General features: G+C 46.7%; 1 protein-coding gene across 10 annotated transcripts in view; it reads right to left on the reverse strand.

Moving 5' to 3' along the window:
- Window positions 1–2,968: 2,968 nt before the first annotated feature.
- The window catches only part of KIF9 (kinesin family member 9), a 55,305-nt gene continuing 32,500 nt past the window's right edge, over window positions 2,969–25,773 (reverse strand). For 9 of the 10 annotated variants that reach the window (XM_045049476.1, XM_045049474.1, XM_045049477.1 and 6 more), the window contains 9 exons: window positions 25,308–25,363; window positions 24,184–24,274; window positions 23,594–23,727; window positions 22,072–22,263; window positions 19,837–20,051; window positions 15,815–15,991; window positions 15,247–15,362; window positions 14,733–14,837; window positions 2,969–3,269 (listed from right to left, as the gene is read on the reverse strand). In XM_045049476.1, the coding sequence (XP_044905411.1) occupies window positions 3,219–3,269; window positions 14,733–14,837; window positions 15,247–15,362; window positions 15,815–15,991; window positions 19,837–20,051; window positions 22,072–22,263; window positions 23,594–23,727; window positions 24,184–24,274; window positions 25,308–25,363 (1,137 nt within the window). In that variant the 3' untranslated portion in view covers window positions 2,969–3,218. Of the gene's footprint in view, window positions 3,270–14,732; window positions 14,838–15,246; window positions 15,363–15,814; window positions 15,992–18,473; window positions 18,871–19,836; window positions 20,052–22,071; window positions 22,264–23,593; window positions 23,728–24,183; window positions 24,275–25,307; window positions 25,364–25,773 lie in introns of those variants that run through there. The other variant, XM_045049488.1, reaches the window with a different exon arrangement.

The raw sequence follows: 25,773 nt of genomic DNA on the forward strand, positions 1-25,773 counted from the left end.
AGATGGATAATTGGCTATGAATGCTGGATGAGCTCACTAAGAGAGTGATCTCCTTGGGATCGCCTCCGAATCTGTGATTATCTGTATCCTGGCACTTCTCATGCTGTCTACCATGTCTCTTATCCACACATTCAATCTTTCTCTTCATCCCACTATGCTACATTCCAGGCAATTTCTTCAGATCAAACATCCAGGTCAGCAATTCTCTCTTTTGCTGTTTCTAGTCTGTCATTTAAACTTTTAGAACTACAATTTTTCATTCCCACAGGTTTCACTTTAAAAAAAAATCTGGGGGCGCCTGGGTGGCGCAGTCGGTTAAGCGTCCGACTTCAGCCAGGTCACGATCTCGCGGTCCGTGAGTTCCAGCCCCGCGGCAGGCTCTGGGCTGATGGCTCCGAGCCTGGAGCCTGTTTCCGATTCTGTGTCTCCCTCTCTCTCTGCCCCTCCCCCGTTCATGCTCTCTCTCTGTCCCAAAAATAAATAAAAAACGTTGAAAAAAAAATTAAAAAAAAAAAATCTGTGCTCTATTTTGATAGCCTTTATCATATCGATTCCTACTTTTGTCTTTGTTTAAAACATATGTTGTATAATCTTTATTCAATAATTTGTTATCTGAAGTTCTTAAAATCTGACCATGCTCTCATTATGCCTCCACTATGACAGGCTGTTTCCACACACACATGTGCATGCATATGTGTGTGTTTAATCTTTGGAGCTCATGTTTATGAGGGTCTTGTGGGAGTGTTGTGTGGCTCAGTAAGGGCATGTACAGATTTTTTTTTTTTTTTTTTTTTACTCTGCTGGGTGTTTTATCCTTGGGCTAAGTTTTTTTTTTTTTAGTTTTTTAATGTTTTTATTTATTTTTGAGAGAGAGACAGACAGACAGAACATGATCAGGGGAGGGGCAGAGAGAGAGAGGGAGACACAGAATCTGAAGCAGGCTCCAGGCTCGGAGCCATCAGCACAGAGCCCGATGTGGGACTTGAACTCACAAGCTGTGAGATCATGACCCGAGTCAAAGTCAGATGCTGAACCAACTGAGCCACGCAAGCGCCCCTCTCTGGGCTAATTTCTACACTAATTCCTCAGGCTGGGGGTTCCTGGACACAGTGTAAATCTGAATCCCAAACCTGTGCATGGTTGCAAATTCTCTCAGGACTTGTTTCCCCTCATCTCTAGAAACTTTTCCCCCAAAAGCGGGGGAATTTTTTCTAGCTTACCTCTTAATGAAGGATGAAGCCTTCAAGGTGCCAGCTTTATGCCCAAGTTCCCACTTCCAACTTCCTATAGGGCATGGCCAGAGCCTTATTTCTCACACTTATGTGGACATTCACACTCAAGGGCAACAATCCACGCACACCCCTTCCTACCCCTAGCAGCCACAGCCAGTTCCCATGCTGACCACTGGGGTTTTCAGTTCTCCAGCTCCTGGCAGTTCTCTGTCTCTTCCTGCAAATTTAGCTTTGCATTGAAAAGAATTTCTACTTGAGCCAGCATTTCTGTTTGTAGCAGGAGTATTTTCAGGTTATCTTATCTGTCCCATGTTGGAACCGGAAGTCCCCTCAGGGATGATTTTGGTGGTCAGATTAGCTCAGCAGAAACTATTTTCTAGAACAACAGGCCCATTTGAGTGGACGTGATGCCCCCTAGCTCCCTGTCATGTTGGAAGCATCTGCTCCCGTGAGGAGTTTGTGGAGGGTGATCTGCCAGGCACCATCCTGGCTTATTTCTCTGGCTCTGCCCACATTGATGATTACTTGGTTCACTTTGTGCCACAGAGGCCTTTGTCGTAATGAATTGAGCTAGAGACCAATGTGCCCAGCTGCCATGACAGAGGCCTAGCTCGCCCTGGCCAGCAGGCCCCAGGACTGGCTGTCTAGAAATCCTATGGAGCGACGTCCAGTAGGGCCATGCCATTGCAGCCAGTGGCAGAGAATGAAGGGAAGGGGGACCAGTAATGCCACAAACAGCTGCTTCCTATGGCCCCCAGAAGATGATGTACCCCATTTGCTATGGCCTATTTCCTGAGATGCCCTAAAGACCTGGGAACCCCAAACAAGTCCCGGTAAGAGCAGGGGAAGCCGAGAAAGGAAAGAATCAGGTGCAGCCCGAGGCCTGCACTAGCTGGGAGGGCAGGCAGAGCCTGGGCAGACTCGTCTATTTGGCCACAATCAAAGGAGACATGAGGACTGACCAGTAGGGCTGTGTGCACACCATTAGTGCCGATCAGTGACAGTCCCCATGTGTGTCATCCAGGGTGAGGGAGCGGGGGCACTTCAAAGCCGCTCTGCGAAGCCTCGGTGTAGTAGGAGCCTCTGAAAGCTGTTTTAGCACCATTATGTATCAGTCAGTGAAAGTGAAAGGGGCTGAAGAGGAAGAGGGCAGAGACCTCACGGATGCCTTTCTACTTTCTCTGTTCCACAAACCCCCATCCATCTGCTCACTGCTGGGCTGAAGGACAGGGTCACCGAGTGTTTGAATGGACTGATGCCATCCAGTTCAACCTTCTATCTGGTACAGGTTCTGCGACCTCCTTGCCAGACAGCCTCCCACTGTGGGGCTCTTGCTGCTAACTTCATGTAGGGCTGTGTTCATTTTAAGCCTCTTCTTATTCTGAGATAAAAATCTGCCTTTCAGCCATTTCCACCTAGACCCATTCCTCTGCTGGTTGCTGAGGAAGAAGGGCCTCCCGCTTTCACTGGCTCAGGAACACAGACAGGATGTCCCAAGAGAACCTACAGTCTGACAGGGACTGAGAGAACCAGGGCTCCTCAGAACTAGCTCCCCCCAAGAATGCCCATCCAAGGAAGGAAAGAGGGTGACCAGTGGGACAAAGGCAAGCCAGAGGAAGGTGGCCGAGCTACTTTTTCCCTTTCTTACCGGAGACTCGGTTCTGACCCCACCTGTGCATAGGGAAGCATCCTCCTGGACGGGAAATAAAATCAGGCTCTTGAGTGAGCACTGAACGTCCAAGCTAGAAAATTATTTTATCCTGTCCCTGCATATAAAACAGTGAATTGAAACCAAAAGTGGTCTGTGAAGATGAGTGTCCTGTGAAGGATGTTCCTGTTGGGAGGCAGGCCATCGTGAGTCCTCTGGGCTGGGCTCCAGCATTGGAGCAGGCTGTCTGGAACTCTGGGCAAGGGGTTTGGCAGCCCCACTCCAGAGCAGCAGGAGTTACTGGGGGTCTTGTCCTTGAAGGCACTGGCGATGAATCCCTATTTTCTGTGTGCCTGCTGGAGGCCCATCATGGTTTTCAAGTAATTGTGCTGGACGCAGAAAGGGGGAGAAAACAGGAATTGATTAGCAGGTATGGAATTAAGAACCAGAAGCCATGCCGCTTACACCCACCCCACCCTTCATCCTGCAAACATCACATTCTGGGGACGAGGATGCCCACTGACCAGCCCCAATTCTGTTGAGAAATAATGTTCCATTCATCCCCTTTCATATTTTCATCCTAAAGAAAGTGTGTAAAACTGTTTTAAAATGGTGTGGCAGGCATGTTTAAAAGAGATGCGTATGCTCCAAAGGCCCACTTGAAAGTTTCTGGCAAGAATTAGGTTCAAAAAGAAAAGAAGAGCGTTCTGTCTCCACAGGGGTGGGCACACGTGTATTCCGAAGGGCCCTCCCTCTGCAAACCAGATTGATGTTCACAAATTCTTCCCTTTTAATGCAGTTCTAGGCCCTCAGAAAGCAGGTGGGAAAGGTACGCTGAAACAGAAACAGTGGGCAGTAAGCAAGCAAGTCCTAAAACCAACTTGAAATGTAGGTATGAATCCTCGATCCTCCACAACGTGGGAACGGAAACTGAAGCTCCCGTATTCAGCCAGAATTCTTTTCTACCCCCAATGTTTTTATTGTGGCAAAATACCTACCTTACATAAAAATTTCCCATTTTAACCATTAAATTTTTTAAATTATTAGTTTAGAGAGAGGGTGCGTGCACAAGTGGGAGAGGGGGAGAGGGAGAAGGAAAGAGAATCTTAGGTAGGCTCCATGCTCAGTGTGGAGCCTGATGTGGGGCTCGATCCCCTGACCTGGGATCATGACCTGAGCCAGAACCAAGAGTCAGATGCCCAACGAACTGGGCCCCCCATCTTAACCATTTTTAAGTGTACAGTTTGGTGATGTACTGATAATGTGCAACCACCACTATCACCCATCTCTGTATGTCTTTTCGTCTGGCAAAACCGAAATTCCATACCAATTAAACACTCACTCCTCATTCCCCTACCCCCGAGACCCTACCAACCACCATTCTATTTACTGTCTCTATGATTCTGGCCACTCCAAGCACCTCATGTGAATGGAATCATATAGCTAATTTGCCTTTTTGTAACTGGCTTATTTCACTTAGTGGCTGGACTATTTTATATTCCCGCCAATAGCACACACACAACGGTTCCAATTATTCCACATCCTCACCAATACCTGTTATTTTGTTGTTGTTGTTGTTTTGTTTTGTTTTGTTTTTTTTCTGGATCATTGCCATCCTAATGGGTATAAGGAGGTATCTTGTAGTTTTAATTTGCCTTTTCCTGATGATTTGTGACATTGAGCATCTTTTCATACGCTTACCGTCCATCTGTATATTGTCTTTTGAGAAATGTCTACTCTTTGCCCATTTTTTAGTTTTAAAGTTCTCTAGAGGGGGGCCTGGGTGGCTCAGCTGGCTAAGCATCCAACTTCGGCTCGGGTTGGATCTTAGAGTTTATGGGTTTGAGCCTGTGTCAGCATAGAGCCCGGAGCCTGCTTCAGATTCTGTCTCCCTCTCTCTCTGCCCCTCTCCCATTTGCACTCTATCTCTGTCTTTCAAAAATAAACATTAAAAAATTAAAAAAAAAAAGAAGTTCTCTATATATTCAGGATATTAATCCCTTATCAAGTTGGAATTTTTGAAGGGAAGTTAAAACGGCCCTGGGTTGGCAATGCCCTGTGGCTAACTGCAAAATCAAGTGCAAATGCCATCAGGGGGAAAGAATGCACTTATGCACTCATGACTCCTACACCTTCAGTTCAATCAAACATGAACTTATCACACACACACACACACACACACACACACACACACACACACACACACAGATAAAAGCCACCATAAGAGAAATTTAGCAAAATGGAAAACATTTTGACCTTGAAAAATCTGATCCTGTGTACTTTACGTATAAAAATATATATGAAAAGTTTAAATAAATATTAAGATGGAATGGCTCAAGTATAACATTTACATATCAAGTTTCTGTGTTGGCATGTCTTTTTCTTTCCTTCCTTCTTCTTTCTTTCCTTCCTTCTTTCCTTTCTTTCCTTCCTTCTTTCCTTTCTCTCTTCTCTTCCCCCCCTCCCCCCTCCCCTCCCCTCCTCTCCCCTCCCCTCCCCTCCCCTCCCCTCCCCTCCCCTCCCCTCCCCTTGCCTCCTCTCCTCTCCTCTCCTCTCATAGGTTCCACACTGGGCTTAAACTCATGACCCTGAGATAAAGACCTGAGCTGAGATCAAGAGTCAGGTGTTTAACTGACTGAGTCATCCAGGCGCCCCATGTGGGCACATCTTAAACATAAAAATTGTCCAATGCAGAGTTCTCCTAGAGATTGAGGGATGGTGGGAGAATATAATACTGACCTATAGAAATGCAAGACTCCCCTGTTGAATGATTTAGAATTTAAATGTTTATCTGAGACTTTGGAAGTAAAGACAACACAAGGTTATGGGGCACCTGGGTGGCTCAATCTGTTATGCTTCCAACTCTTGGTTTTGGCTCAGATCATGATCTCATGGTTTGTGAATTTGATCCCTACATTGAGCTCTGCATTGACAGCACAGAGCCTATTTGGGAATCTCTCTCTCTCTCTCTCTCTCTCTCTCTCTCTCTCTCTCTGTCCCTCCCCTATGCACACGCACTTACCTCTCTCTCAAAAAATAAATAAATAAACATTAAAAAAAAAAGAAAAAAGAAAAAGGAAGGTTTGCCTGGAATGTCAAGAGAGAAATTCATGGTGGTAGCCATGCAAATCACTTTGGTCCATCTTTTCTGTGATCCTGAAATGATTTATGCCAGTCAAAACAAGTTCACAACAATTTACAATAAGGAATAAAATTTTGGAAGCTCTTTCCTCAAAGCCAAAGACCTTTTGGTCCTCTTATTCAATATATATGATGACTTTAACCAATTGATCAAAATTAACCTCACCAATAAGGGGACAAAGCAACATCTTGTGCCTCTTGTTACAGACTGAATGTTTATACCACCTCAAAACACATTTGTTTATCGCCACTGTAATGGTATTTAGAGGTGGGAAATTTTGGGAGGTAATTAGGTTTAGATGAAATCATGAGGGTAGAGCTCTCATGATGGTTTAGTGTCCTTATAAAAAGAGGAAGAGTGAGAAGACTCTCTCTACACAAATATATGTCTAGGAAAAGGCCATGTGAGCACACAGCAAAAAGATGGCTGCTTACAAACCAGGAAGAAGGCCTTCACCAGGAAGCAAATCTGCCAGCACCTTGATCTTGGTCTTCCCAGCCTCCAGAACCATAAGAAAGAAATGTCTGTTGTTTAAGACACTCGTGTATGGCATTTTGTTATAGCATCCCAGGCTGAATAAGACATGTCCTGATATGATGTACATGAAGAACATGACATCATTCCTGTGGTATTTCTGCCCAGAATGCAGAACTTGAACTTAAATCACAAGAAAACATCAGACAAACCTAAACTGAGGGACATTCAACCAAATAACTGGCCTGTACTCTTCAAAAATATCAAAATCATGGGGCGCCTGGGTGGCTCAGTTGGTTGGGCGTCTGACTTTGGCTCAGGTCATGATCTTGCAGTCTGTGAGTTCAAGCCCCATGTCAGGCTCTGTGCTGACAGCGCAGAGCCTGGAGCCTGCTTCAGATTCTGTCTCTATCTCTCTCTGCCCCTCCCCTGCTCTCACTGTGTCCCTCTCTCTCAAAAATAAAATAAAAACATAAAAAAAATTTTTTTTTAAAAATCAAAATCACGAAACACAAGGAAAGACCCAGGAATTGTTCTAGATTAAAGGAGACATGGCACCTAAATGTGATGTGTAATCCTAGACTTGATCCTGGCCAGGGTGTGAGAGGAAAACAACTATAAAGGACACCATTAGGTCAACTGTCGAAAGTTACATATGGACCTTGGGTTAAATAATATTGTTGCATCATTGTTAATTTTCCTCATTTCAACTACTATATCATGATTATGTAGGAGAATGTACTTGCTCTTTTTTTTTTTTAGTGTTTATTTTTGAGAGAGAGAGAGAGAGACACAGAGCGTGAGTGGGGGAGGGGCAGAGAGCAAGGGAGACACAGAATCTGAAGCAGGTTTCAGGCTCTGAGCCGTCAGCACAGAGCCCAACGAAGGGCTCGAACTCACAAGCCGTGAGATCATGACCTGAGCTGAAGTTGGACACTTAACTGCCTGAGCCACCCAGGCACCCTGAGAAGGTACTTGTTCTTAAAAAGTAAGCACTGAAATATTTAGGAGTAAAAAACCAAGAGAATGACATGTTCTAAAATTCACTGTGGTTGTGGTTGCATTTAACTGTGGATATATGAAAAAACCACTGGTTGTATACTATAAATGGGCGAATTGTATGGTATTTAAATTATATCTCAAAGGTTTTTTTTTTAATGGTTATTTATTTATTTATTTGAGAGAGAAAGAGAGAGAGTGTCAGCAGGGGAGGGGCAGAGAATGAGAGAGAGAGAGAGAGAGAGAGAGAGAGAATCTCAAGCAGGCCTTGAGCCATCAATAGGAAATCTTATGTGGTGTTCAACCCCACATACCACAAGATTGTGACCTGAGCCAAAATCAAGAGTCAGACACTCAACTGAATAAGCCACCCAGATGACCCCCTTTGTTTCTTTTTATTTTTATTCTCTCTTTTAGGGTTATGATTAGATGTATGTTAGACTTTCTCATTATGTCCTGTGTATCTCCTAAAGTCTGTCATTTCTTCTAGCCTCTCACCTCTCTATGCTGTAATTTGGGTAATTTTGTTACATTCCTATTTCAGTTTATTAATGCCCTCTTCAGCTGTATCTAGTCAGCCATATCTAAAAACTGTACTTGGTTTTTCTTCAAATCTGCTTGGTCATTTTTAATAAACTCTTATTTCATGCCCTTTAGAAAAAGGATAAGTCTCCAATATCCTTTCGTGATAAAAATACTCAGTGAACTAGGTACAGAAGAGAGCTTTTTCACCCTGATAGAAGAAAGGTTCTAAGAATAAACTTCAAAGTGTGCTACTCAGAGTGTGTTCCCTGGACCAGCCACATCAGCATCATCTGGGAGCTTATCAGAAATGCAGAATCTCAGGCTCCACCCCAGGGCTGCTGCATCAGACTCTATTCTAACAGCCTGGTGATTCATGTGTACTGCGCAGAGTGAGAAGTTCTGCTATAAGGCTCTTCTTTTTTTTTTTCTAGGAAAACCCCATAGCCAACATTATACTTAATGGCGAAGGAATGAACACCTTCCCCCTAAGGTCAGGAACAAGACAAAGATGGCGACTTTCATCTCTTATTTCAACATCGTACTAGAGGTTCCAGCCAGGCAAAGCAGGTGAGAAAAAGATATAAAAGGCATTGGATTGGAAAGAAAGAAGTAAAACTACTTGTATTTGTATATGACATGATCTCCTATATAGAGATAATCCTAAGGAATCCACTAAAGAACTATTAAAATTAATAAATTAGTTTAGCAAGGTGGTAGAATACCACATCATTACACAAAAATCGGGGGCACCTGGGTGGCCCAGTCAGTTAAGTGTCCAACTTCGGCTTAAGTGTCTGACTTCGGCTCAGGTAATGATCTCACGGTTTGTGAGTTTGAGCCCTGTGTTGGGCTCTGTGCTGATCTGTGCTGACAGCTGGGAGCCTGGAGCCTGCCTCGGATTCTGTGTCTCCCTCTCTCTCTGCCCCTCCCCTGATCACGCTTTCTCTCTCTCTCTCAAAAAAACATTAAAAAAAAATTTTTTTTAGAAAAAAAATCAATTGTATTTCTATACACATGCAATGAACAATCCAAAAGTGAAATTTAAAATACAATTCAATTCATAATAGGGGTGCCTAGTGGCTCAGTTGGTTAAGTGTCCAACTCTTGGTTTCAGCTCAGGTCATGATCTCACAGTTTGTGAGTTCAAGTCGCGATTCAGGCTCTGCACTGACAGTGCAGACAAGGGATTCTCTGTCTCCCTCTCTCTGTCCCTCCCCCGCTCTCTCACTCTCTCTCAAAAATAAATAAATATTTTAATAAACAAAATTCCATTCATAATAGCATCAAAAAGAATAAAATACTTAGGGGCACCTGGGTAGCTCAGTCGGTTAAGCATCTGACTTCGGCTCAGGTCATGATCTCACGGTTTGTGAGTTCGAGCCCCGTGTTGGGCTCTGTGCTGACAGCTTGGAGCCTGGAGCCTGCTCCGGATTCTGTGTCTCCTTCTCTCTCTGCCCCTCCCCAACTTGTGCTCTGTCTCTCTATGTCTCTCAAAAAATAAATAAATGTAAAAAAAATTTTTTTTTAAAAGAATAAAATACTTAGGAATAAACTTTTTTAAAAAAAGTACAAAACTTATACTCTGAAAAGTACAATTATACTGAAAGAAATTAAAGACCTAAATAAATAGAAAGATAGCCTATGTTCATAGATTTGAAGACAATGTTAAGATGTCAATATTCCCCAAAGCAACTGATAGATTCAACACAACCCCTATCCCAGCTGGCTTCTTTGCATAAACTGACAAGCTGGTCTGAAAATTTGTTTGGAAATACAAGGAACCCAGAATAGTCAAAACAGTCTTTTTTTTTTTTTTTAAATTTTTTTTTCAACGTTTATTTATTTTTGGGACAGGGAGAGACAGAGCATGAACGAGGGAGGGGCAGAGAGAGAGGGAGACACAGAATCGGAAACAGGCTCCAGGCTCTGAGCCATCAGCCCAGAGCCCGACGCGGGGCTCGAACTCACGGACCGAGAGATCGTGACCTGGCTGAAGTCGGACGCTTAACCGACTGCGCCACCCAGGTGCCCCAAGACAGTCTTAAAAAAGAACAAAGGTGGATAATTTCTATTTTGTAATTTCAAAACTAACTACAAATCTACAGCAACCAACACAGTATAGTACTGGCATAATGACATACAGATCAATGGAATAGACCTGAGAGTCCAAAAATTAAAACCTCACATTTCTGGTCAACTGAATTTTAACAAGGGTAACAAGATAATTCGAAAAAGAATGAATTTTTTTTCAACAATTGGCACTGGGAAAACTGGATATCCACCTGCAAGAGAATAAAGTTGGACCCCTGCCTCATACCATGTGCCCCCTCCACTGAGCCCAGCAGGGGCAGGCCTCTTTATGGCCAAAGCAGGAAATTCCTACATGGTGGTCACAGTCAAATGATCTTTGAGGCTGGGCTATCTAGGCCTACTTGCCCCTACTCAATTCTCTCCCAAATGCTCTGGGAGAGCCCTGCCTCCCCACAGAGAGATTTTCATGGACAACCCTGAGTGAGCTCTTTGGAGTCAGGTAGTGGGGTCAAGGGGGACAGCTTGGCCAGGGTCTCCTTCCCCAGCCAAAGTGGTTGCGTTCCAGCAAACTTTTTCAGAGAGGCAGGGCCCTGTCCACTGATCTGGGCATCCCTCCAGGGGCCAGGGTTAATAAAGCTTGATGCTCACAGCACAAAGCTAAATGGCTAAATTTAGCTCCCATCCTCTCCTCTGCTGAGGGAATTGGACCAGGCAGCTGGAGTGGGCAGGAGAACCTGCTCCAAACCACCACTAATTAGGCCAGGAATGTACATTTAACCCAAGAAGAGTCATCTAGGCTTTCCCTCTGGAGAGACACAAAGTAAGTAGTCAGGTGATATACTGGACATTGGAGCTGGGAAGTCTCAGAAAATAGGAGCCAGACTGGGGGCAAAGACTGGGGCTAAAATGGAGAAGTGAGTGGGAAGAACAGATAGGGGAAGGAGTAGACCTCAGGAAGAAGCTCAGGGACAGAGAGAGGCCTGGAGGGAGAGGAGCCGGAGGCTGTTTCCTGCAGATGAGCTCTGTGGCCTGCTACTCAAAGTGTGATCTCGGACGAGCAGCATGGGCATCATCTGAGCCTTATTAGAAATGTGGAATCTCAGGCTCCACCCTAGACATGCTACGTCTGAATCTGCAATCTAACAAGTCAGTACAGATGTCAGCTTAACTATAAGTGTAAAGAGAATGAATTCAATAAGGAGAGGACTTAATTATGACACAAAATCCAGAAGCCAAGTAAGAAAAGACTAATACACTTGATTTCATAAAAATCAACAGAATAACTACAAAAAAATAGGTAAAGACAAATGACAAACAGGGAAAAATATTTTCAATTCATATCATAAAGAGCCAATCTCCCCAGTATATCAAGACTTCCTACAAATTAATAAGAATAAAGACCAATATACAATAGAAAAATAGGGGCGCCTGGGTGGCTCAATCGGTTAAGCATCTGACTTTGGCTCAGGTCATATCATGGTTCATGAGTTTGAGCCCCTCATTGGGCTGTGTGCTGACAGCTCTCAGCCTGGAGCCTACTTCAGATTCTGTGTCTCCTTCTCTCTCTCTGCCCCTCCCTCACCTCTCTCTCTCTCTCTCTCTCTCTCTGAAAAATTAAAAAAGAATAGGCAGAAATATGAACAGGCAATTTATAGGAAAAGAAAATAAAATGGCCCTTAAATATATGAGGAGAAGCTCAACTTCACTCATAATAAGAGAAATGTAAAATAGAATACCTGAGAGACCATTTTTCACCTTTTAGACTGGAAAAAAAACAAAAAGCAGGATAATACATCTTGTAGTGAGGCTGTGGGGGTACAGATGGGTCCAGCTCTAGGCAGGCGATTTGGCACCATCCATTAAAAGTACACATGTCCTCTTCTCTAAAGAAGACATCCGGATGGCCAACAGGCACATGAAAAGATGTTCAACGTCACTCCTTATCAGGGAAATACAAACCAAAACCACACTCAGATATCACCTCACGCCAGTCAGAGTGGCCAAAATGAACAAATCAGGAGACTATAGATGCTGGAGAGGATGTGGAGAAACAGGAATCCTCTTGCACTGCTGGTGGGAATGCAAATTGATTCAGCCACTCTGGAAAACAGTGTGGAGGTTCCTCAAAAAATTAAAAATAGACCTACCCTATGACCCAGCAATAGCACTGCTAGGAATTTACCCAAGGGATACAGGAGTACCGATGCATAGGGGCACTTGTACCCCAATGTTTATAGCAGCACTCTCAACAATAGCCAAATTATTCAAAGAGCCTAAATGTCCATCAACTGATGAATGGATAAAGAAATTGTGGTTTATATATACAATGGAGTACTACGTGGCAATGAGAAAGAATGAAATATGGCCCTTTGTAGCAACATGGATGGAATTGGAGAGTGTTATGCTAAATGAAATAAGCCATACAGAGAAAGACAGATACCATATGGTTTCACTCTTATGTGGATCCTGAGAAACTTAACAGAAACCCATGGGGGAGGGGAAGGGAAAAAAAAAAAAAGAGGTTAGAGTGGGAGAGAGCCAAAGCATAAGAGACTGTTAAAAACTGAGAACAAACTGAGGGTTGATGGGGGGTGGGAGGGAGGGGAGGGTGGGTGATGGGTATTGAGGAGGGCACCTTTTGGGATGAGCACTGAGTGTTGTATGGAAACCAATTTGACAATAAATTTCACGTATTGAAAAAAAAAAAAAAGTACACATGTCCTGGGGCGCCTGGGTGGCTCAGTTGGTTAAGCGGCCGACTTCATCTCAGGTCATGATCTCACGGTTTGTGAGTTCGAGCCCCGCATTGGGCTCAGTGCTGACAGCTCAGAGCCTGGAGCGTGTTTCAGAATCTGTGTCTCCCTCTCTCTGACCCTCCCCCGTTCATGCTCTGTCTCTCTCTGTCTCAAAAATAAATCAACGTTAAAAAAAAAAAAAAATTAAAAAAAAAAAAAAGTACACATGCCCTAGGGTGCCTGGGTGGCTTAGTCGGTTAAGCATCTGACTTCTGCTCAGGTCATGACCTCATGATTTGTTGGTTCAAGCCCTGCGTCGGGCTCTGTGCTGAAGGCTCAGAGCCTGGAGCCTGCTTCAGATTCTGTGTCTCCCTCTCTCTCTGCCCCTCCCCCACTTGTGCTCTGTCTCTCCAAAATAAATAAATGTAAAAAAAAAAAAAAAAGTTTGAAAAAAGTACACATGTCCTTGGGGTGCCTGGATGGCTCAGTCAGTTGAGCGCCTGACTTGATTTCAGCTCAGATCATGAGATCGAGGACTGTGTTGGGCTCTGCACTGAGTGTGGAGCCTGTTTAAAATTCTCTCTCTTCCTCTCCCTCTGCCCCTCCCTAGCTTGCACAGGCATTCTCAAAAAAAAAAAAAAAAAAAAGTATACGTCTTTGTGACCAAGAAATGCACTTCTACAAACTTCTCTCTCACATATATTCACTCATATGTGAATTCACATTTCTACAAGGTTAATCATCACAATATTTGTATTGTAAAGAAATGGAATCACCTAAATGTTCCTCAATATGAGATGGGTTAAATAAATTTTGATACATCCTCACAATGGAGTACCACTATACAGCTATAAAAAAAAAAAAAAAAAGAAAACAAGCAGCTATGAGTTGACATAGAATGATCTTCAGGATACACTGTTAAGTGCAAAAAGCCAAGATATAGCACAATGTGCAAGGGGAACAGTAGAAACAAGTGACAGTGTTTCCCTGTCAGAGCGGGTTGGTGGGAACTGGATGGATGGGGACTGGGTATTTGTATTTATATTTTGTGTGTGTATGTATGTGTGTGTATATATATACACATATATATATATGTATATATACATATATACATATATATATGTATATATACATATATATATATATATTTGACAGAGAGAAAGAGTGTGAGCAGGGGAGGGGCACTGGGGCTGGTGAAAGAGAGAGAGAGAGAGAGAGAGAGAGAGAGAGAGAGAGAGAGAGAGAGAGAGAGAGAGAGAATATCTTAAGCAGGTTCCACACTGGACGTGGAGCCCAACACAGGGCTCGATCCCTCAACCCTGGGATCTTGACCTGAGCTGAAATCTAGTCAGACACTTAACCAGCTGAGCCACCCAGGTGCCCTGTATTTATGTATCTTACATGATGAGCTCTCTTAAGCAGTCCCCCATGTGCACCTGCCACTTGCGTATAGGAGCCTGTGGGCACAGAGAAGTACACAGCACACAGGCCCTCTGTGTTCTGGCTCCAGACTGAGCCTCAGTAGACCGAACCCTTCTGCTCCAGCCCAAGCTGCTCAGGGAGGAGAGTGCAGGTCCACCCCATGGCCAACACCTGGTCTAGCTTTGCCTCAGCTGCATGTGGTCCTCTGTCCCCTGCCTCCTCTTCATGGTCCCCATGGAGACATTGTCCCCAGCAGGCAGACCCTGTCCTGGGCTACGAGCCACACGTGGACCAGCTTAGCTCCCAATAGCCATGTCCAGGCCTGGCCATGGTCTGTGGGGCTCCTATTGGTTCCCAGGACTCTGGTGTCAGCAGGAGATCCCAGTGACTCCAGGTGACTCTGTATTTCCCGCGGCTGGCATATTCCTTCTTTGTCTTTTCAAAGTAGGAAGTGTGATTTTGGATGTCCCAGTAATGTGGCCCCCGAGGCCTCACCTTCCTGGAGACATGAACCCCCAAGTTACCTTCTGTTCTGTCTTGACTTTGGCATTGTAGAAGGCGACGGAGTCAGGGCCCTCGGGCAGCAGTACCTGCTGCAGCTGGCTGAACTTGTCCTGGGCATCTTCTCCCTATAAGAGGCTCAACTCAGTACAGTCCCTTCAGCCTGGCACTGTCGAGATCGACCCTGACACGGCCTGTGGGGGGCATCAGGGCAGCCCCTCGCAGGGTTGGCAAACCCCTGCGCAAGGTAGCTCACGACCCCCAGCCCCAAGTTTGCCAGACACTCTGCAACTGCCTTCGGGGCAGGATGAGCCGCCCCAGAGAGGTGACGGCAGCAAGTGATGTTTCCTGGGTCCGCATCTTCTCGATACCTGGGGAGAGACCTATACCTGTCTGTTTGCCTGGGTCCACCATGGGCGAGGCCAGGAGCAGCCTGTACACTGCCATGTTCGCGGAGAAAAGAGAGGATGAAGGGCGCTGCGCACTCACTACCCCGTGCTCGTCCATTAGCCCCACTCCTGCCCTTGTGCCACTCACCAGGGACATGATCCTGCTGACGGGCACCATGCCTGGCCGGATGCTGCCGCCTGGCTTCAGTGCCACTTGTAGGTCCTCGGGGATGAAGAAGGACTCGTTGTACCAGATATCAAATTCTGCAAGCAGGCAGGCAGACGGCACTGTGAGCTGTGGGGGCGTCTCTGAGGGAGCACTTACAGCCTATGTGTGCAGGTCACAGGCTCGCCCTCTGTTCACTTCCTGTCCCAGGGTCTCACCCTTTCCTATCTCCCTCCCCTGCCCTCGGAGTGTTTTTTTTTTTTTTTTTTAAAGTTTGTTTGTTTGTTTGTTTAGAGAGAGGGAGAGAGAGAATCCCAAACAGGCCCCCCACTGACGAGAGGCTCAAATTCATGAATTGCGAGATCATGACCTGAGCCAAAAACTGACAGAGCCACCCAGGCGCCCCTCTTGGAAATACTTCTGAAGCCCCTGTCCAGCCCCAGCCTCTGTCAGAGAGACGCTCTGAAGCCACTTCTAGAACCCAGGTGGTGGTCTTGCCCTCTGTCTCCCAGGACCTCAGGTGGCCAGCCGACCTTCCCAAATGGCACACCTGTGAGCAGGCGGTGACGACACTGATCCACCAAGTGCTGGCAGTACTGGATCTCTGCCCTGAGGTCTCGCAAGTCCTGATACTCAGTACGGTACTGCTTCTTGAGGTCTTTGAGCTTCAGGATCAGCAGGAATTCCTCCTCATCGATGATCATCAGCCCCTTGTTCTCATACTCACCTGCAGGGACACAGGAGGTCAGAGAATGAGGTGCTCACTTGGGGTGTGGGGAGGAAGGTATTCTGGAAGGACAGAACAAAGTGCTGGCAAAGCCTGAAGACCAGAAACCAGAGGAAAGGCTGGGGTGTGGTGTGCGGGTGGATAAAGCACCTGGACTTGCCAGGCGACCAGGACATATGTGGAAGAGGGAACTCAGGCCGGAGGGGCCACACTGGCACCTTTAAGAACAGGTGGGGGTGCCTGGGTGCCTCAGTCGGTTATGCATCCGACTTCGGCTGAGGTCATGGTCTCACAGTCCCTGGGTTCAAGCCCCGCCTTGGGCTCTGTGCTGACAGCTCGGAGCCTGGAGCCTGCTTCAGATTCTGTGTCTCCCTCTCTCCCTCTCTTCCCCTCCCCCGCTCATGCCCTGTCTCTCTCTCTCTCTCTCTCAAAAAATAATTAAAAAAAAAAAAAAAAAGAACAAGAGGGGTGGCAGAGGAGAGGGTAGAGATGGCCCATGTTTCACTCTTACGTTGACCTTAAACCTCAGTGGCCAAAGATAATTTAGTAAGCACCTGGATTAAATGGATGTTTTCCTTTTTTGTAAGCTATATATATGAACTGCCAGCACTTGGGCAAGGTTCCCTATTAATAACAGTGGCTGTAAATCTGTATCACGTCGAGTGGCTGTCAGAAGCTCCAGGAGGAGAGGGGTCAGTTGCGCTGTTCGTCAGCTCTACTCACGGTCTCTGCATGACCTTCGAAGGTCTGTCAGTTGACGGGGGTTGCTGAGTTAAGACAACATAACATGGTCTGTGGAGTCACGCACCTCAGCCACTGCCACTGCCCACAGCACCTTGAAAGCTCAATATAGGCATCATGTCAACCCCACCAGGGAGTGTGGGGCTTCCACCCCAGGACCCCTGGAAAGTGAGTCCTGCGTGCGACTGAGGTGTGTGGCGGGGGTGTGCGAGGCAGTCTCCAGGTGCCCTTCCGCTGAAGTTTACTGCAGAAAAGTTAAGACGCTGTCACAGACACCACATATGGAAAGGCAACTGGGACCTTGAATTGGTCCCAATTCAAAGAGTCTGAGTTGGGGGGTACAGTGTGGAGTGACCTGGTCCGTGTACTGTGGGCAGTCCCCAGTGTGGTCACTGTGACAGACACAAATCCTTTATAAAGTCTTTACAGTATTCTATTTCACAGAGTCTTTACGGTATTCTGTTGACATGGGGAGGGACTGTGAGCACCCTGTGTCCCACTGCGGGGGAGGGGGGTTCTCTGATTATCTGCAAGGAAAACACTTCAACCTAAAATGATTTTTCAGGGGCACCTGGGTGGCTCAGTCAGTTAAGCATCCCACTCTTGGTTATGGCTCAGGTCACGATCTTACAGTTCATGGGATAGAGCCCCGTGTCGGGGTCTGCGCTGACAGCATGGAGCCTGCTTGGGATTCTCTCTCTCTCCCTCTCCCTCTGCCCCTACCTTGCTTGCGCATTCTCTGTCTCTCAAAATAAACATTTTTTTAAAAATTAAAATGATTTTTCATTTTTCTTTCACAAAACACTAATCAACATGCCAAATTTGCTGACCTTCTGGGCCAATAAGTGGCTATCAATCAAAATGAATCAAAAAATGAATTCAGTTGATCTATTTCCTCAAGATAAAAGTATTTTATTTGGTATTTTAACAACCAATGGGAAAACAAGTGATGTTGGGGGTAAGAGCAAAAATGTTTTCTTTGGTACTGATAGATAAAATTTATTTATTTATTTATTTATTTATTTATTTATTTATTTATAAGTTTATTTATTTTGAGAGAGAGTTCAGGACCATGAGGGGGAGCAGAGAAAGAGTGAGAGAGAGAGAATTCTAAACAGACTCTGTGCCATCAGTGCAGAGCCGGATGCAGGGCTCAAACCCACGAACCATGAGATCATGACCGGAGCCAAAATCAACAGTTGGATGCTTAAACCAACTGAGCCACACAGGTGCGTCTGACAGATAAAATTTTAAGTATTTTATTTTACTATTTTTTTAATCAATTGAATGTAATTTTTTTAATGTTTATTGATTTTGGGAGAAAGGGTGCATGCATGAGCGGGGGAGGGACAGAGAGAGAGAGAGAGATGGAGAGAGAATCCTAAGTGGGCTCCATGCCTAGCACAGAGCCCAACTTAGGGCTCAATGTCACGACTGTTAGGTTATGACCTGAGCTGAAATCGAGAGTTGGACGCCCAACTGACTGAGCCACCCAGGTGCCCCTAATTTAAAATATTTTATTTTTATTTTTATAATGTTTATTTATTTTTGAGAGACAGAGAGAGACAGCATGAGCAGGGGAGGGGCAGAAAGAGAGGGAGACATAGAACATGAAGCAGGCTCCAGGCTCTGAGCTGTCAGCACAGAGCACGACGCGGGGCTTGAACTCACGAGCCATGAGATCATGAACTGAGCCGAAGTTGGTCGCCCAACTGACTGAGCCACCCAGGTGCCCCTAAAATTTGTTAAAATACTGTTTATTTATTCTTCATCTCATCCTTTAAAAACATCTGTTTTCAGGTATATTTAGGTATAGATGATATGTCAGCACAGCATGAGTATATATTATTTAAGCTGTGTAAACATGTAATAAGAAATTGTACATTCAAAGAAGGTGTGGGCAGAAGAGACAAAAAAGTACTTGGCTCTGGGGGCGCCTGGAGCTTCTGGGCGGGGGGCATGAGAGCCACCGTCACCAGCCCTTCCCTGTCCCCAGATCCTTGGAGGCTTTGCCTTCTGGAATAGTGTGTGACAGTTGCTCTGTAGGGTGTGAGCAGAGTGGCCTCAAGAATTTGGAGGTGCCCTCTGAGAAGTAAATGAGCAAGGTACGTGTCTCACTGTGACATGATCCACCTGGCCTGCAGAAATAAAACAGATGACATCTAGAGATGTCCCCACTGATAACCACCTGGAAAAAGGTTGTGATTTAGCAAGATAAAGCCCAGTAACCTCTGGTGTGCCCTGCTGAAAGGACATTGGGACCAAGCCAGGAATGTGAACAAAGATGTGGTTTCTGAACCTCTGGCCTCAGAGTCAGGATGGTTACTCATTAAAATGCAGGTTCTGAGCCTTGCTCCAGATCCCCTGAGTTAAACCAGCAGTCCGGGCCTGGGAACCTGTGTTTGACTAGCCCTCCCAGAGGAGTTCTCTGAATACTCAAGCTTGAGGGTCCCTGGCCCACAGTGCAGGTGTGGGCAGTGTCTGCCACTGTGACAAGGGCACCAGGTCAGGGTAACCAGGTGAGCACCCTCCTCACAGGAAGGTCCCTGCTTTCTGAGCCTGAGGGCCCCCCATACCACCTGGCTTAGGGGATGAGATTTTGCCAGGCCAGCATTGGGTGTTGAGGGTTTGGCATAAGGAATGGTCCTAGTGACAATGAATCCCCAGGCTCTCTGGTATCCATTTTCTCTTTCCTTCCTCAGTTTCCTGTGTCTTGACCAGCACCCTCATGTCAGTCAGACTACCCTGGGTAGTAAGGAGACCACACCAGGATCTCGGGGCCTTGTGGGGGACGCCAGCTGCCCATCTTCCTGGGGAAGCCTCTATAAGCCCAAGGCCTGCTTCTCCACTGGGAGAAATACCTAGGTCTGAGATAACAAAATAATGGGGGGCCCACAGGCAGAAGCTGACTGACAGGGAAGGACCCTGTGATTCCCAGGGCTGACTAGAGCCACGTGATGACCCAGGGGTGAAGACTGCACCCCAACATGCCCTGCGGCCCCCTCCCATCTGAGTCCTCCAGTACCCAGGGCTGCCCCATTTAGCGCAGGATATTCAGCTCCCACAGCCGCCCCCCCACCCCACTATCTTCCCATCATATTTACCTTGTTTCTCCCGGAGTGACTTCTGGAAATTTAGTGCCTCCTTGGTCACGTCCATCTCCCGTTTGATGGCATTGATGCGCTGTGTGGTCTCGCTGGCCCTTTTCCTCCGCTCGTTCAAGATGGATTTGTTCTCTTTGAAGATGCGGTTGATTTCACTGCCTCGCTCGTTCTTAAAGTCCTCGAAGGCCACAGGTTTGGGGGGTGGGGTACTGGGCCTAAAGACAGAGGGGGAGGGGAAGGAGAAAGTGGGGCAGGGTCTTAGAGCCTAGAGGCACTTGGCCTCTCTTCGCCGGGGCTTCTGTGGGCAGAAGGCTGAAACTCCCAGGCACCACCTATCCTGCACTGGAGCTACCCTGTGTGGGAACCGCTCACCTGTGTCTGTCTCACTCAGCAAGCAAGGACACATGACCATTGCAGAAAGTGAGGACAGCAAGGAAAAGTGTAAAAAACAGAAAACAAAGCAAAAAACCACTCACTGCCTATTAGCAATTACACTTTGGTGTCTCTACTTCAGGGATCTCTTCGTTAATTTTTTTAATGTTTGAGGAGCACTTGGGTGGCTCAGTCGGTTGAGCATCTGACTCTTGATTTCGGCTCAGGTCATGATCCCAGGCTCGTGGGATCAAGCCTCATCTCGGGCTCCGTGCTGAGCATGGAGCCTGCTTGGGATTCTCTCTCACCCTCTGCTCCTCTCCCCCACTCACACATGTTCTCTCCCTCTCTCTCTAAAATAAAAATAAATAAATAATTAAAGTTTTTTAATGTTTGAGGTCACACAGTAGATTGTAATTTTACATCTTACGTCATTCACAGAACCATTCTTTCGTGTTATAAGGAGCCCCGAGAACTCTGGTTAACAAGATATAATTTGAAGTGCTGGGGCAGGGAGAAGCAGATCGTCTGCAACTTCCTATGAAATGCATCGAAAAAATAAGAGGGATTGGGGTGACTGGGTGGCTCAGTGAGTTAGGCGTCCGACTTCAGCTCAGGTCATGATCTCGTGGTCCATGAGTTTGAGCGCTACGTCAGGCTCTGTGCTGACAGCTCAGAGACAGGAGCCTGCTTTGGATTCTGTGTCTCCCTCTCTCTCTGCCCCTCCCCTGCTCACGCTCTGTCTCTCTCACCCTCAAAAATGCATAAATGTTAAAAAAAATTTTTTTTTAAATAAGAGGGATGGAGAGAAAGATGGATGTGTGATGAAATAGGTATAGTAATATGTTAAATGTAGACTCAAGACAGTATTCACTGTCCAGTACTTCCAACTTCTGAGTGCTTAGAACTGTTCACCTGCTGGGGAAAAAATTCTTCATGCACATCCTTGTACATCCCAAGGGCAGAGATAATAACTCACTTAGTGCCTTTGCCATCACATTAGCTCCTGAAGGTATTTCACAAAAAAACTGTTGTCACCTTTTTAAATTGATGATGCAATGAACATCTGTTTGCACAAATCTTTGTGCACATCTCTAATTATTTCCTCAGGACAGATTACTGAACACTCAATGACTGACTTACCGGGGAGAGAAACTGGGTAGCCAGGGGAAGGGGTCTCATACCTTGAGAATTTGGTGCCTTTTTTTTTCTTTGTCTTTAAGTAGGCTTCAAACCCAGCATGGAGCCCAACATGGGGCTTGAACTCATGACCCTGAGATCAAGACCTGAGCTGAGATCATGAGTCAGACACTGACTGAGCCACCCAAGCACCCTGAGGGGCCTTTTAAATGCATTAGTTATTAAAAAAAAAAAAAAATTTTTTTTAATGCTTATTTATTTTCTAGAGAGACAGAGCACGAGCAGGGGAGTGGTAGAGAGCAAGAGGGACAGAGCAACCGAGCGGGCTCTGCAGTGATAGCAGAGAGCCTGACGTGGGGCTCAAACTCACAAACCATGAAATCATGACTTGAGCTGAAGTCGGACGCTCAACTGACTGAGCCACCCAGGTGCCCCTAACAATTTTTATTTAAATAATGGCTATTTGAAGGGTCTAAAATGATTCCATGTGTAACTGCGTATCTTGGAGGAGTCCTGAGGTGGGACCATTTTGCATGTGTATAAGCCATCATGTTACTTCTTTGTTTTTTTTTGTTGTTGTTGTTACTTCTTTTTGGATTGTACTCCTAGTCTTTGCCTGTTATCCCCTGTTTTATCTCATGTATCTACAGGCACTATTCACATGTTGAGGATCACATTCTGGTTTTGAAAGATCTGGAGCAGGAACTACCATTAGAGGGTCACCTGGGTGGGCGTAATTCCTCCTTTGGGGAGTCCGAAGGAAGGGGCTCAGTGCTGGAGGTCTCCCGTTCCCGTATAGTCATGTCTTTGACATCCCCCTCCTTGGAGGATGGGGTCAGCTGGGTCTTGGACGTAGAGACATCCAACTCCTTGCCACTCACAGGGCTGCTGGCACCTTCCTTTCTTGCTGAGGAGCTAGAAGGAGAAGGCAGGGAGACCCCAGGCTTAGTCATGGGCAGTAAGGTGTCTCTGGTGCTGAGAAGAGTGACCTGTCCAAACCCTCTTATATCAGAAGCCCCATCCTACTCAGTCTTATTTAGATCATACATGTGGGCCCAAACACAAAGAGTAAGACCCTATGGATAGGAAGAGGAGAGCATTCTTCTCCTCCTCATCAGAATAAGTAGCCCTCCCTTCAGCAGCCTCAGCAGGAGACGCCTGGGAAAATGGCAGTCTCTAGGTCTGGAAGCAGGTGCACCTGTGGGGTGGGCCACAGGCTCCCGGGAATATCCTGGCCATTGAGGCACTTATCACACAGGCACCCCTGGGAAGGAGTGGCAGAGCCCCCGTCCAGGTTAGGTCTGGGGACCGAAGGTAAAGCAAGACATGTCTGCCCTGATGCCTTGACCAGCCCATGAGTTCTGCATTCTCCCACCTACATGGGTGCCCGCACCAGCTCCCAGGAAGGTAGCTGCCCTTCCCCTCCAAGTGATGGTGCCCAGGGTCCTCCTTCTCAGAGAGGCACGTCTGAGCAGGCCTGAATCATCAGGAGGATGCGAGGGGCCTCGGCAACCCCCGCTACCTGACTCCTGTCCTGCATGTGATGGTTTTGCACAATCAGCTTTGGACTGTGTCCTTTACCAAGTGATAGTAACAACAACAACACATTCCCACTGTGTACTTTCTAGGTACGGGGACTGCATTCACCCACATCTTCACAACCCCCGTGATTTTGATGCTACTATTATGAGTCCCAGCTTACGGACCAGAAAATGGAAGCACAGAGAGGCTGTCATGCCTCACACAAGGGTGAAAGGCGCTTCTTAGAGCCTATGCTCTTTGTCCACTGCTACAGGCATCTCCCAGGGAGAGTATCTCTTTAAGTGAGCCTTGCATACACAAATGATCCTTGCCTGAAAGGTGAACTGTGGTTTTTAGGTGACATGAGCACCAGGCAGCTGGGTCACAGGTGGTTTCTGCGTGCAGTACTAGAGTGGGGAGTGGGGAGTGCTAGTCTGGCCTCTCTTCTACTCTACCACTCATCAGTGGTGTGGCCTTGGACCACACCCCTGGGCCTTGGTTTCCACATCAGTAAAATGGAGACATTAATGCCCACCTCATGGGGTCGCTGTGTGGACAAGAGGTAACCAGCCCAACCTGAGTCCCGCGGATACTGCTAGTACTGGCAGTAATGGGAGCAACTGTGACCAGCCAGTAGCTAAGACACTAGCTTAGCTACTCTCTTCTTTCACCAGCCAAGGAGGGCCAGGTGTTGAGCAGGTAGAGCAGCAGGAAGGTTACTCACCTGAGCTGCTCTTTGAATGTCTTCTTGGACTTGGATTTCTTCCCAGGTTTGGCAGAGAAAGGGGTGACCCCGAGTCCGAAGCCTTGTCCATCAGGCTCACCTACTAGGTGGCCATCAACGTCCACAAGCCCTGCCTGGAAGAGGCCAGCCACAGGGCAAGGAGTTAGTTGAAGGGTTCTGGCCCGTGGGGGACCCAAGTGCATGCATGCTCTGGTGGGCACGTTGACCCCACACACCAAGATAGCTGTCGCCAGTGCCGCTGACTTCAGGCTGCCCCCAACAGCACTATCTCTGGCCATTCTACCAAATGTCCACTTTCCACATCAACACCACGCCATACCGAGAATCTCGAGTCCTGTTGCCAACGTGACTCCAGGAACTGGTCTTGTCTGTGGTCATGTCTCTAATTTTGGAGACCATTTTGAATTCCTATATGGCAGACTCTTGCAAGGGTCACACTCATCCTGGTGTTACCTTTACCTGTTGCAACCCTAGATCTGCTTTAATGTGGAACACTTGCTGCTTCTGAAAAGGTCTGGGGATGGAAACATTTGACATGAATTCTGTCAACAAGAAGCAACCATGCATACCTTCTGGACCGCAGAAATGGCTGCAAAGTCATTCTTATCTATGAGGGTATACTTCCTGCGCAAAGCAGATTCCACTTCCTGTTCCTGTTGGCTTGAGAGAGAGAATGAGAGAACACCTGACACCTGGGGCCATGCTGAACCCTCTGGAGCAAGAACCAAGTACTGGAGGTAGAACTCATGTGGGTGTGGCCCCCCTCTGATGGAACCACACCCTCCTCATGAACCAGACCAGACAAAACAAGTTCATGCCACATCCCGATTTCTCAGTGCACACATCTATTGTCCAGCCTCCCAAATTTGTAATGGCCACCCTTGCTTGCCAGGCACTTCTGCTCCAAGATAACTTTAACAAGGACTGTAAGCCTGCCTCAGGACCATGCTTTCCTAGGTGCTATCTTTAAAGGCCCTTTGGGGGGTGCCTGGGTGGCTCACTTGGTTAAGTGTCCGACTTCAGCTCACGTCATGATCTCACGGTCCGTGAGTTCAAGCCTCACATCGAGCTCTGTGTGACAGCTCAGAGCCTGGAGCCTGTTTCGGATTCTGTGTCTCTGTCTCTTGCTGCCCCTCCACCACTCAAGCTCCCTCTCTCTTTCTCTCTCTTTCTCTCTCTCTCTCTCTCTCTCTCTCTCAAAAATAAACATTTAAAAATTATTTAAAAAGGGCCCTTTGGAATCACGTGACCCACTTCTGTGATCCACCCAGCATAAGCCACTCAGTTTACAGGTATGCCTGCACCCATATAAACCACAAATGCCTCTTGAGGTGGGGGTGGGGAGCAGGGAGCATTCACGATGCCCTGCTCTGGCCATGCTCAGGGCGCTCAGGGCCGGCACTCCATAAAGACCTCCTGTTGAGTTAATGAACTCAAGAAACATCTACCAGGGACTACCAGGGACTCCTCTCTGTGTTGTCCTTAAATGGATGTCTGTCCTCCCCGCTTCCCCCAGGGGAAGGGAAGGGCTGGAGGATTTGAGAGCTCAGGGGCCTGGGCACACCCCAAGAACTCTGATCTGGCTCTTCACCCATGAGAGACAAGGCAGTGCACTTAAAGGCCATGCCCTGACCACGGGAAATGAAAATGGCAGCCTGATGTAGGAATCCAGTGGGTGGGGAGGGTCCCTTACCTCAGAACCACCCGGAACTGGTTGAACACCTCCTGGATCTGTCTGAGGTTGATTATCTGGAGGGAAGAGAGCAAGGCAGAGGTTAGGCCTCTGGCAGCACAGCACAGGGTGTGTCTCTGTTCATAGAGAAACCAGGACTCCTTGACTAACCCTTTGATCCTCTGTCTTGAGAATGGCATATCTGTTTTCCTCAAGAACAAAGAAACAATTGGTTAATAGTTTTCAAGCTAAGTATTTATTGAGGCTATAAAAATGACCTTTTCTAAGGGAAGATCTCTGTAAAATTAGAATGTCTCTAGTACTTGAAAATACTAAGAAAAAACATTTTAATAAAATGTATTGTCCTCAGCTCTCTCCTGTTGCTGAAAGGTTCTGTTATGAACTTTTGTGTGGTTACAGACACATATACATCTATGGCTGGGGGAAGGCTACTGGCTTCCCTCTCGGCCCTAGGGACCACAAGCAT

This window comes from Felis catus, chromosome A2, assembly GCF_018350175.1.
Source record: "Felis catus isolate Fca126 chromosome A2, F.catus_Fca126_mat1.0, whole genome shotgun sequence".
NCBI lineage: Eukaryota > Metazoa > Chordata > Mammalia > Carnivora > Felidae > Felis > Felis catus.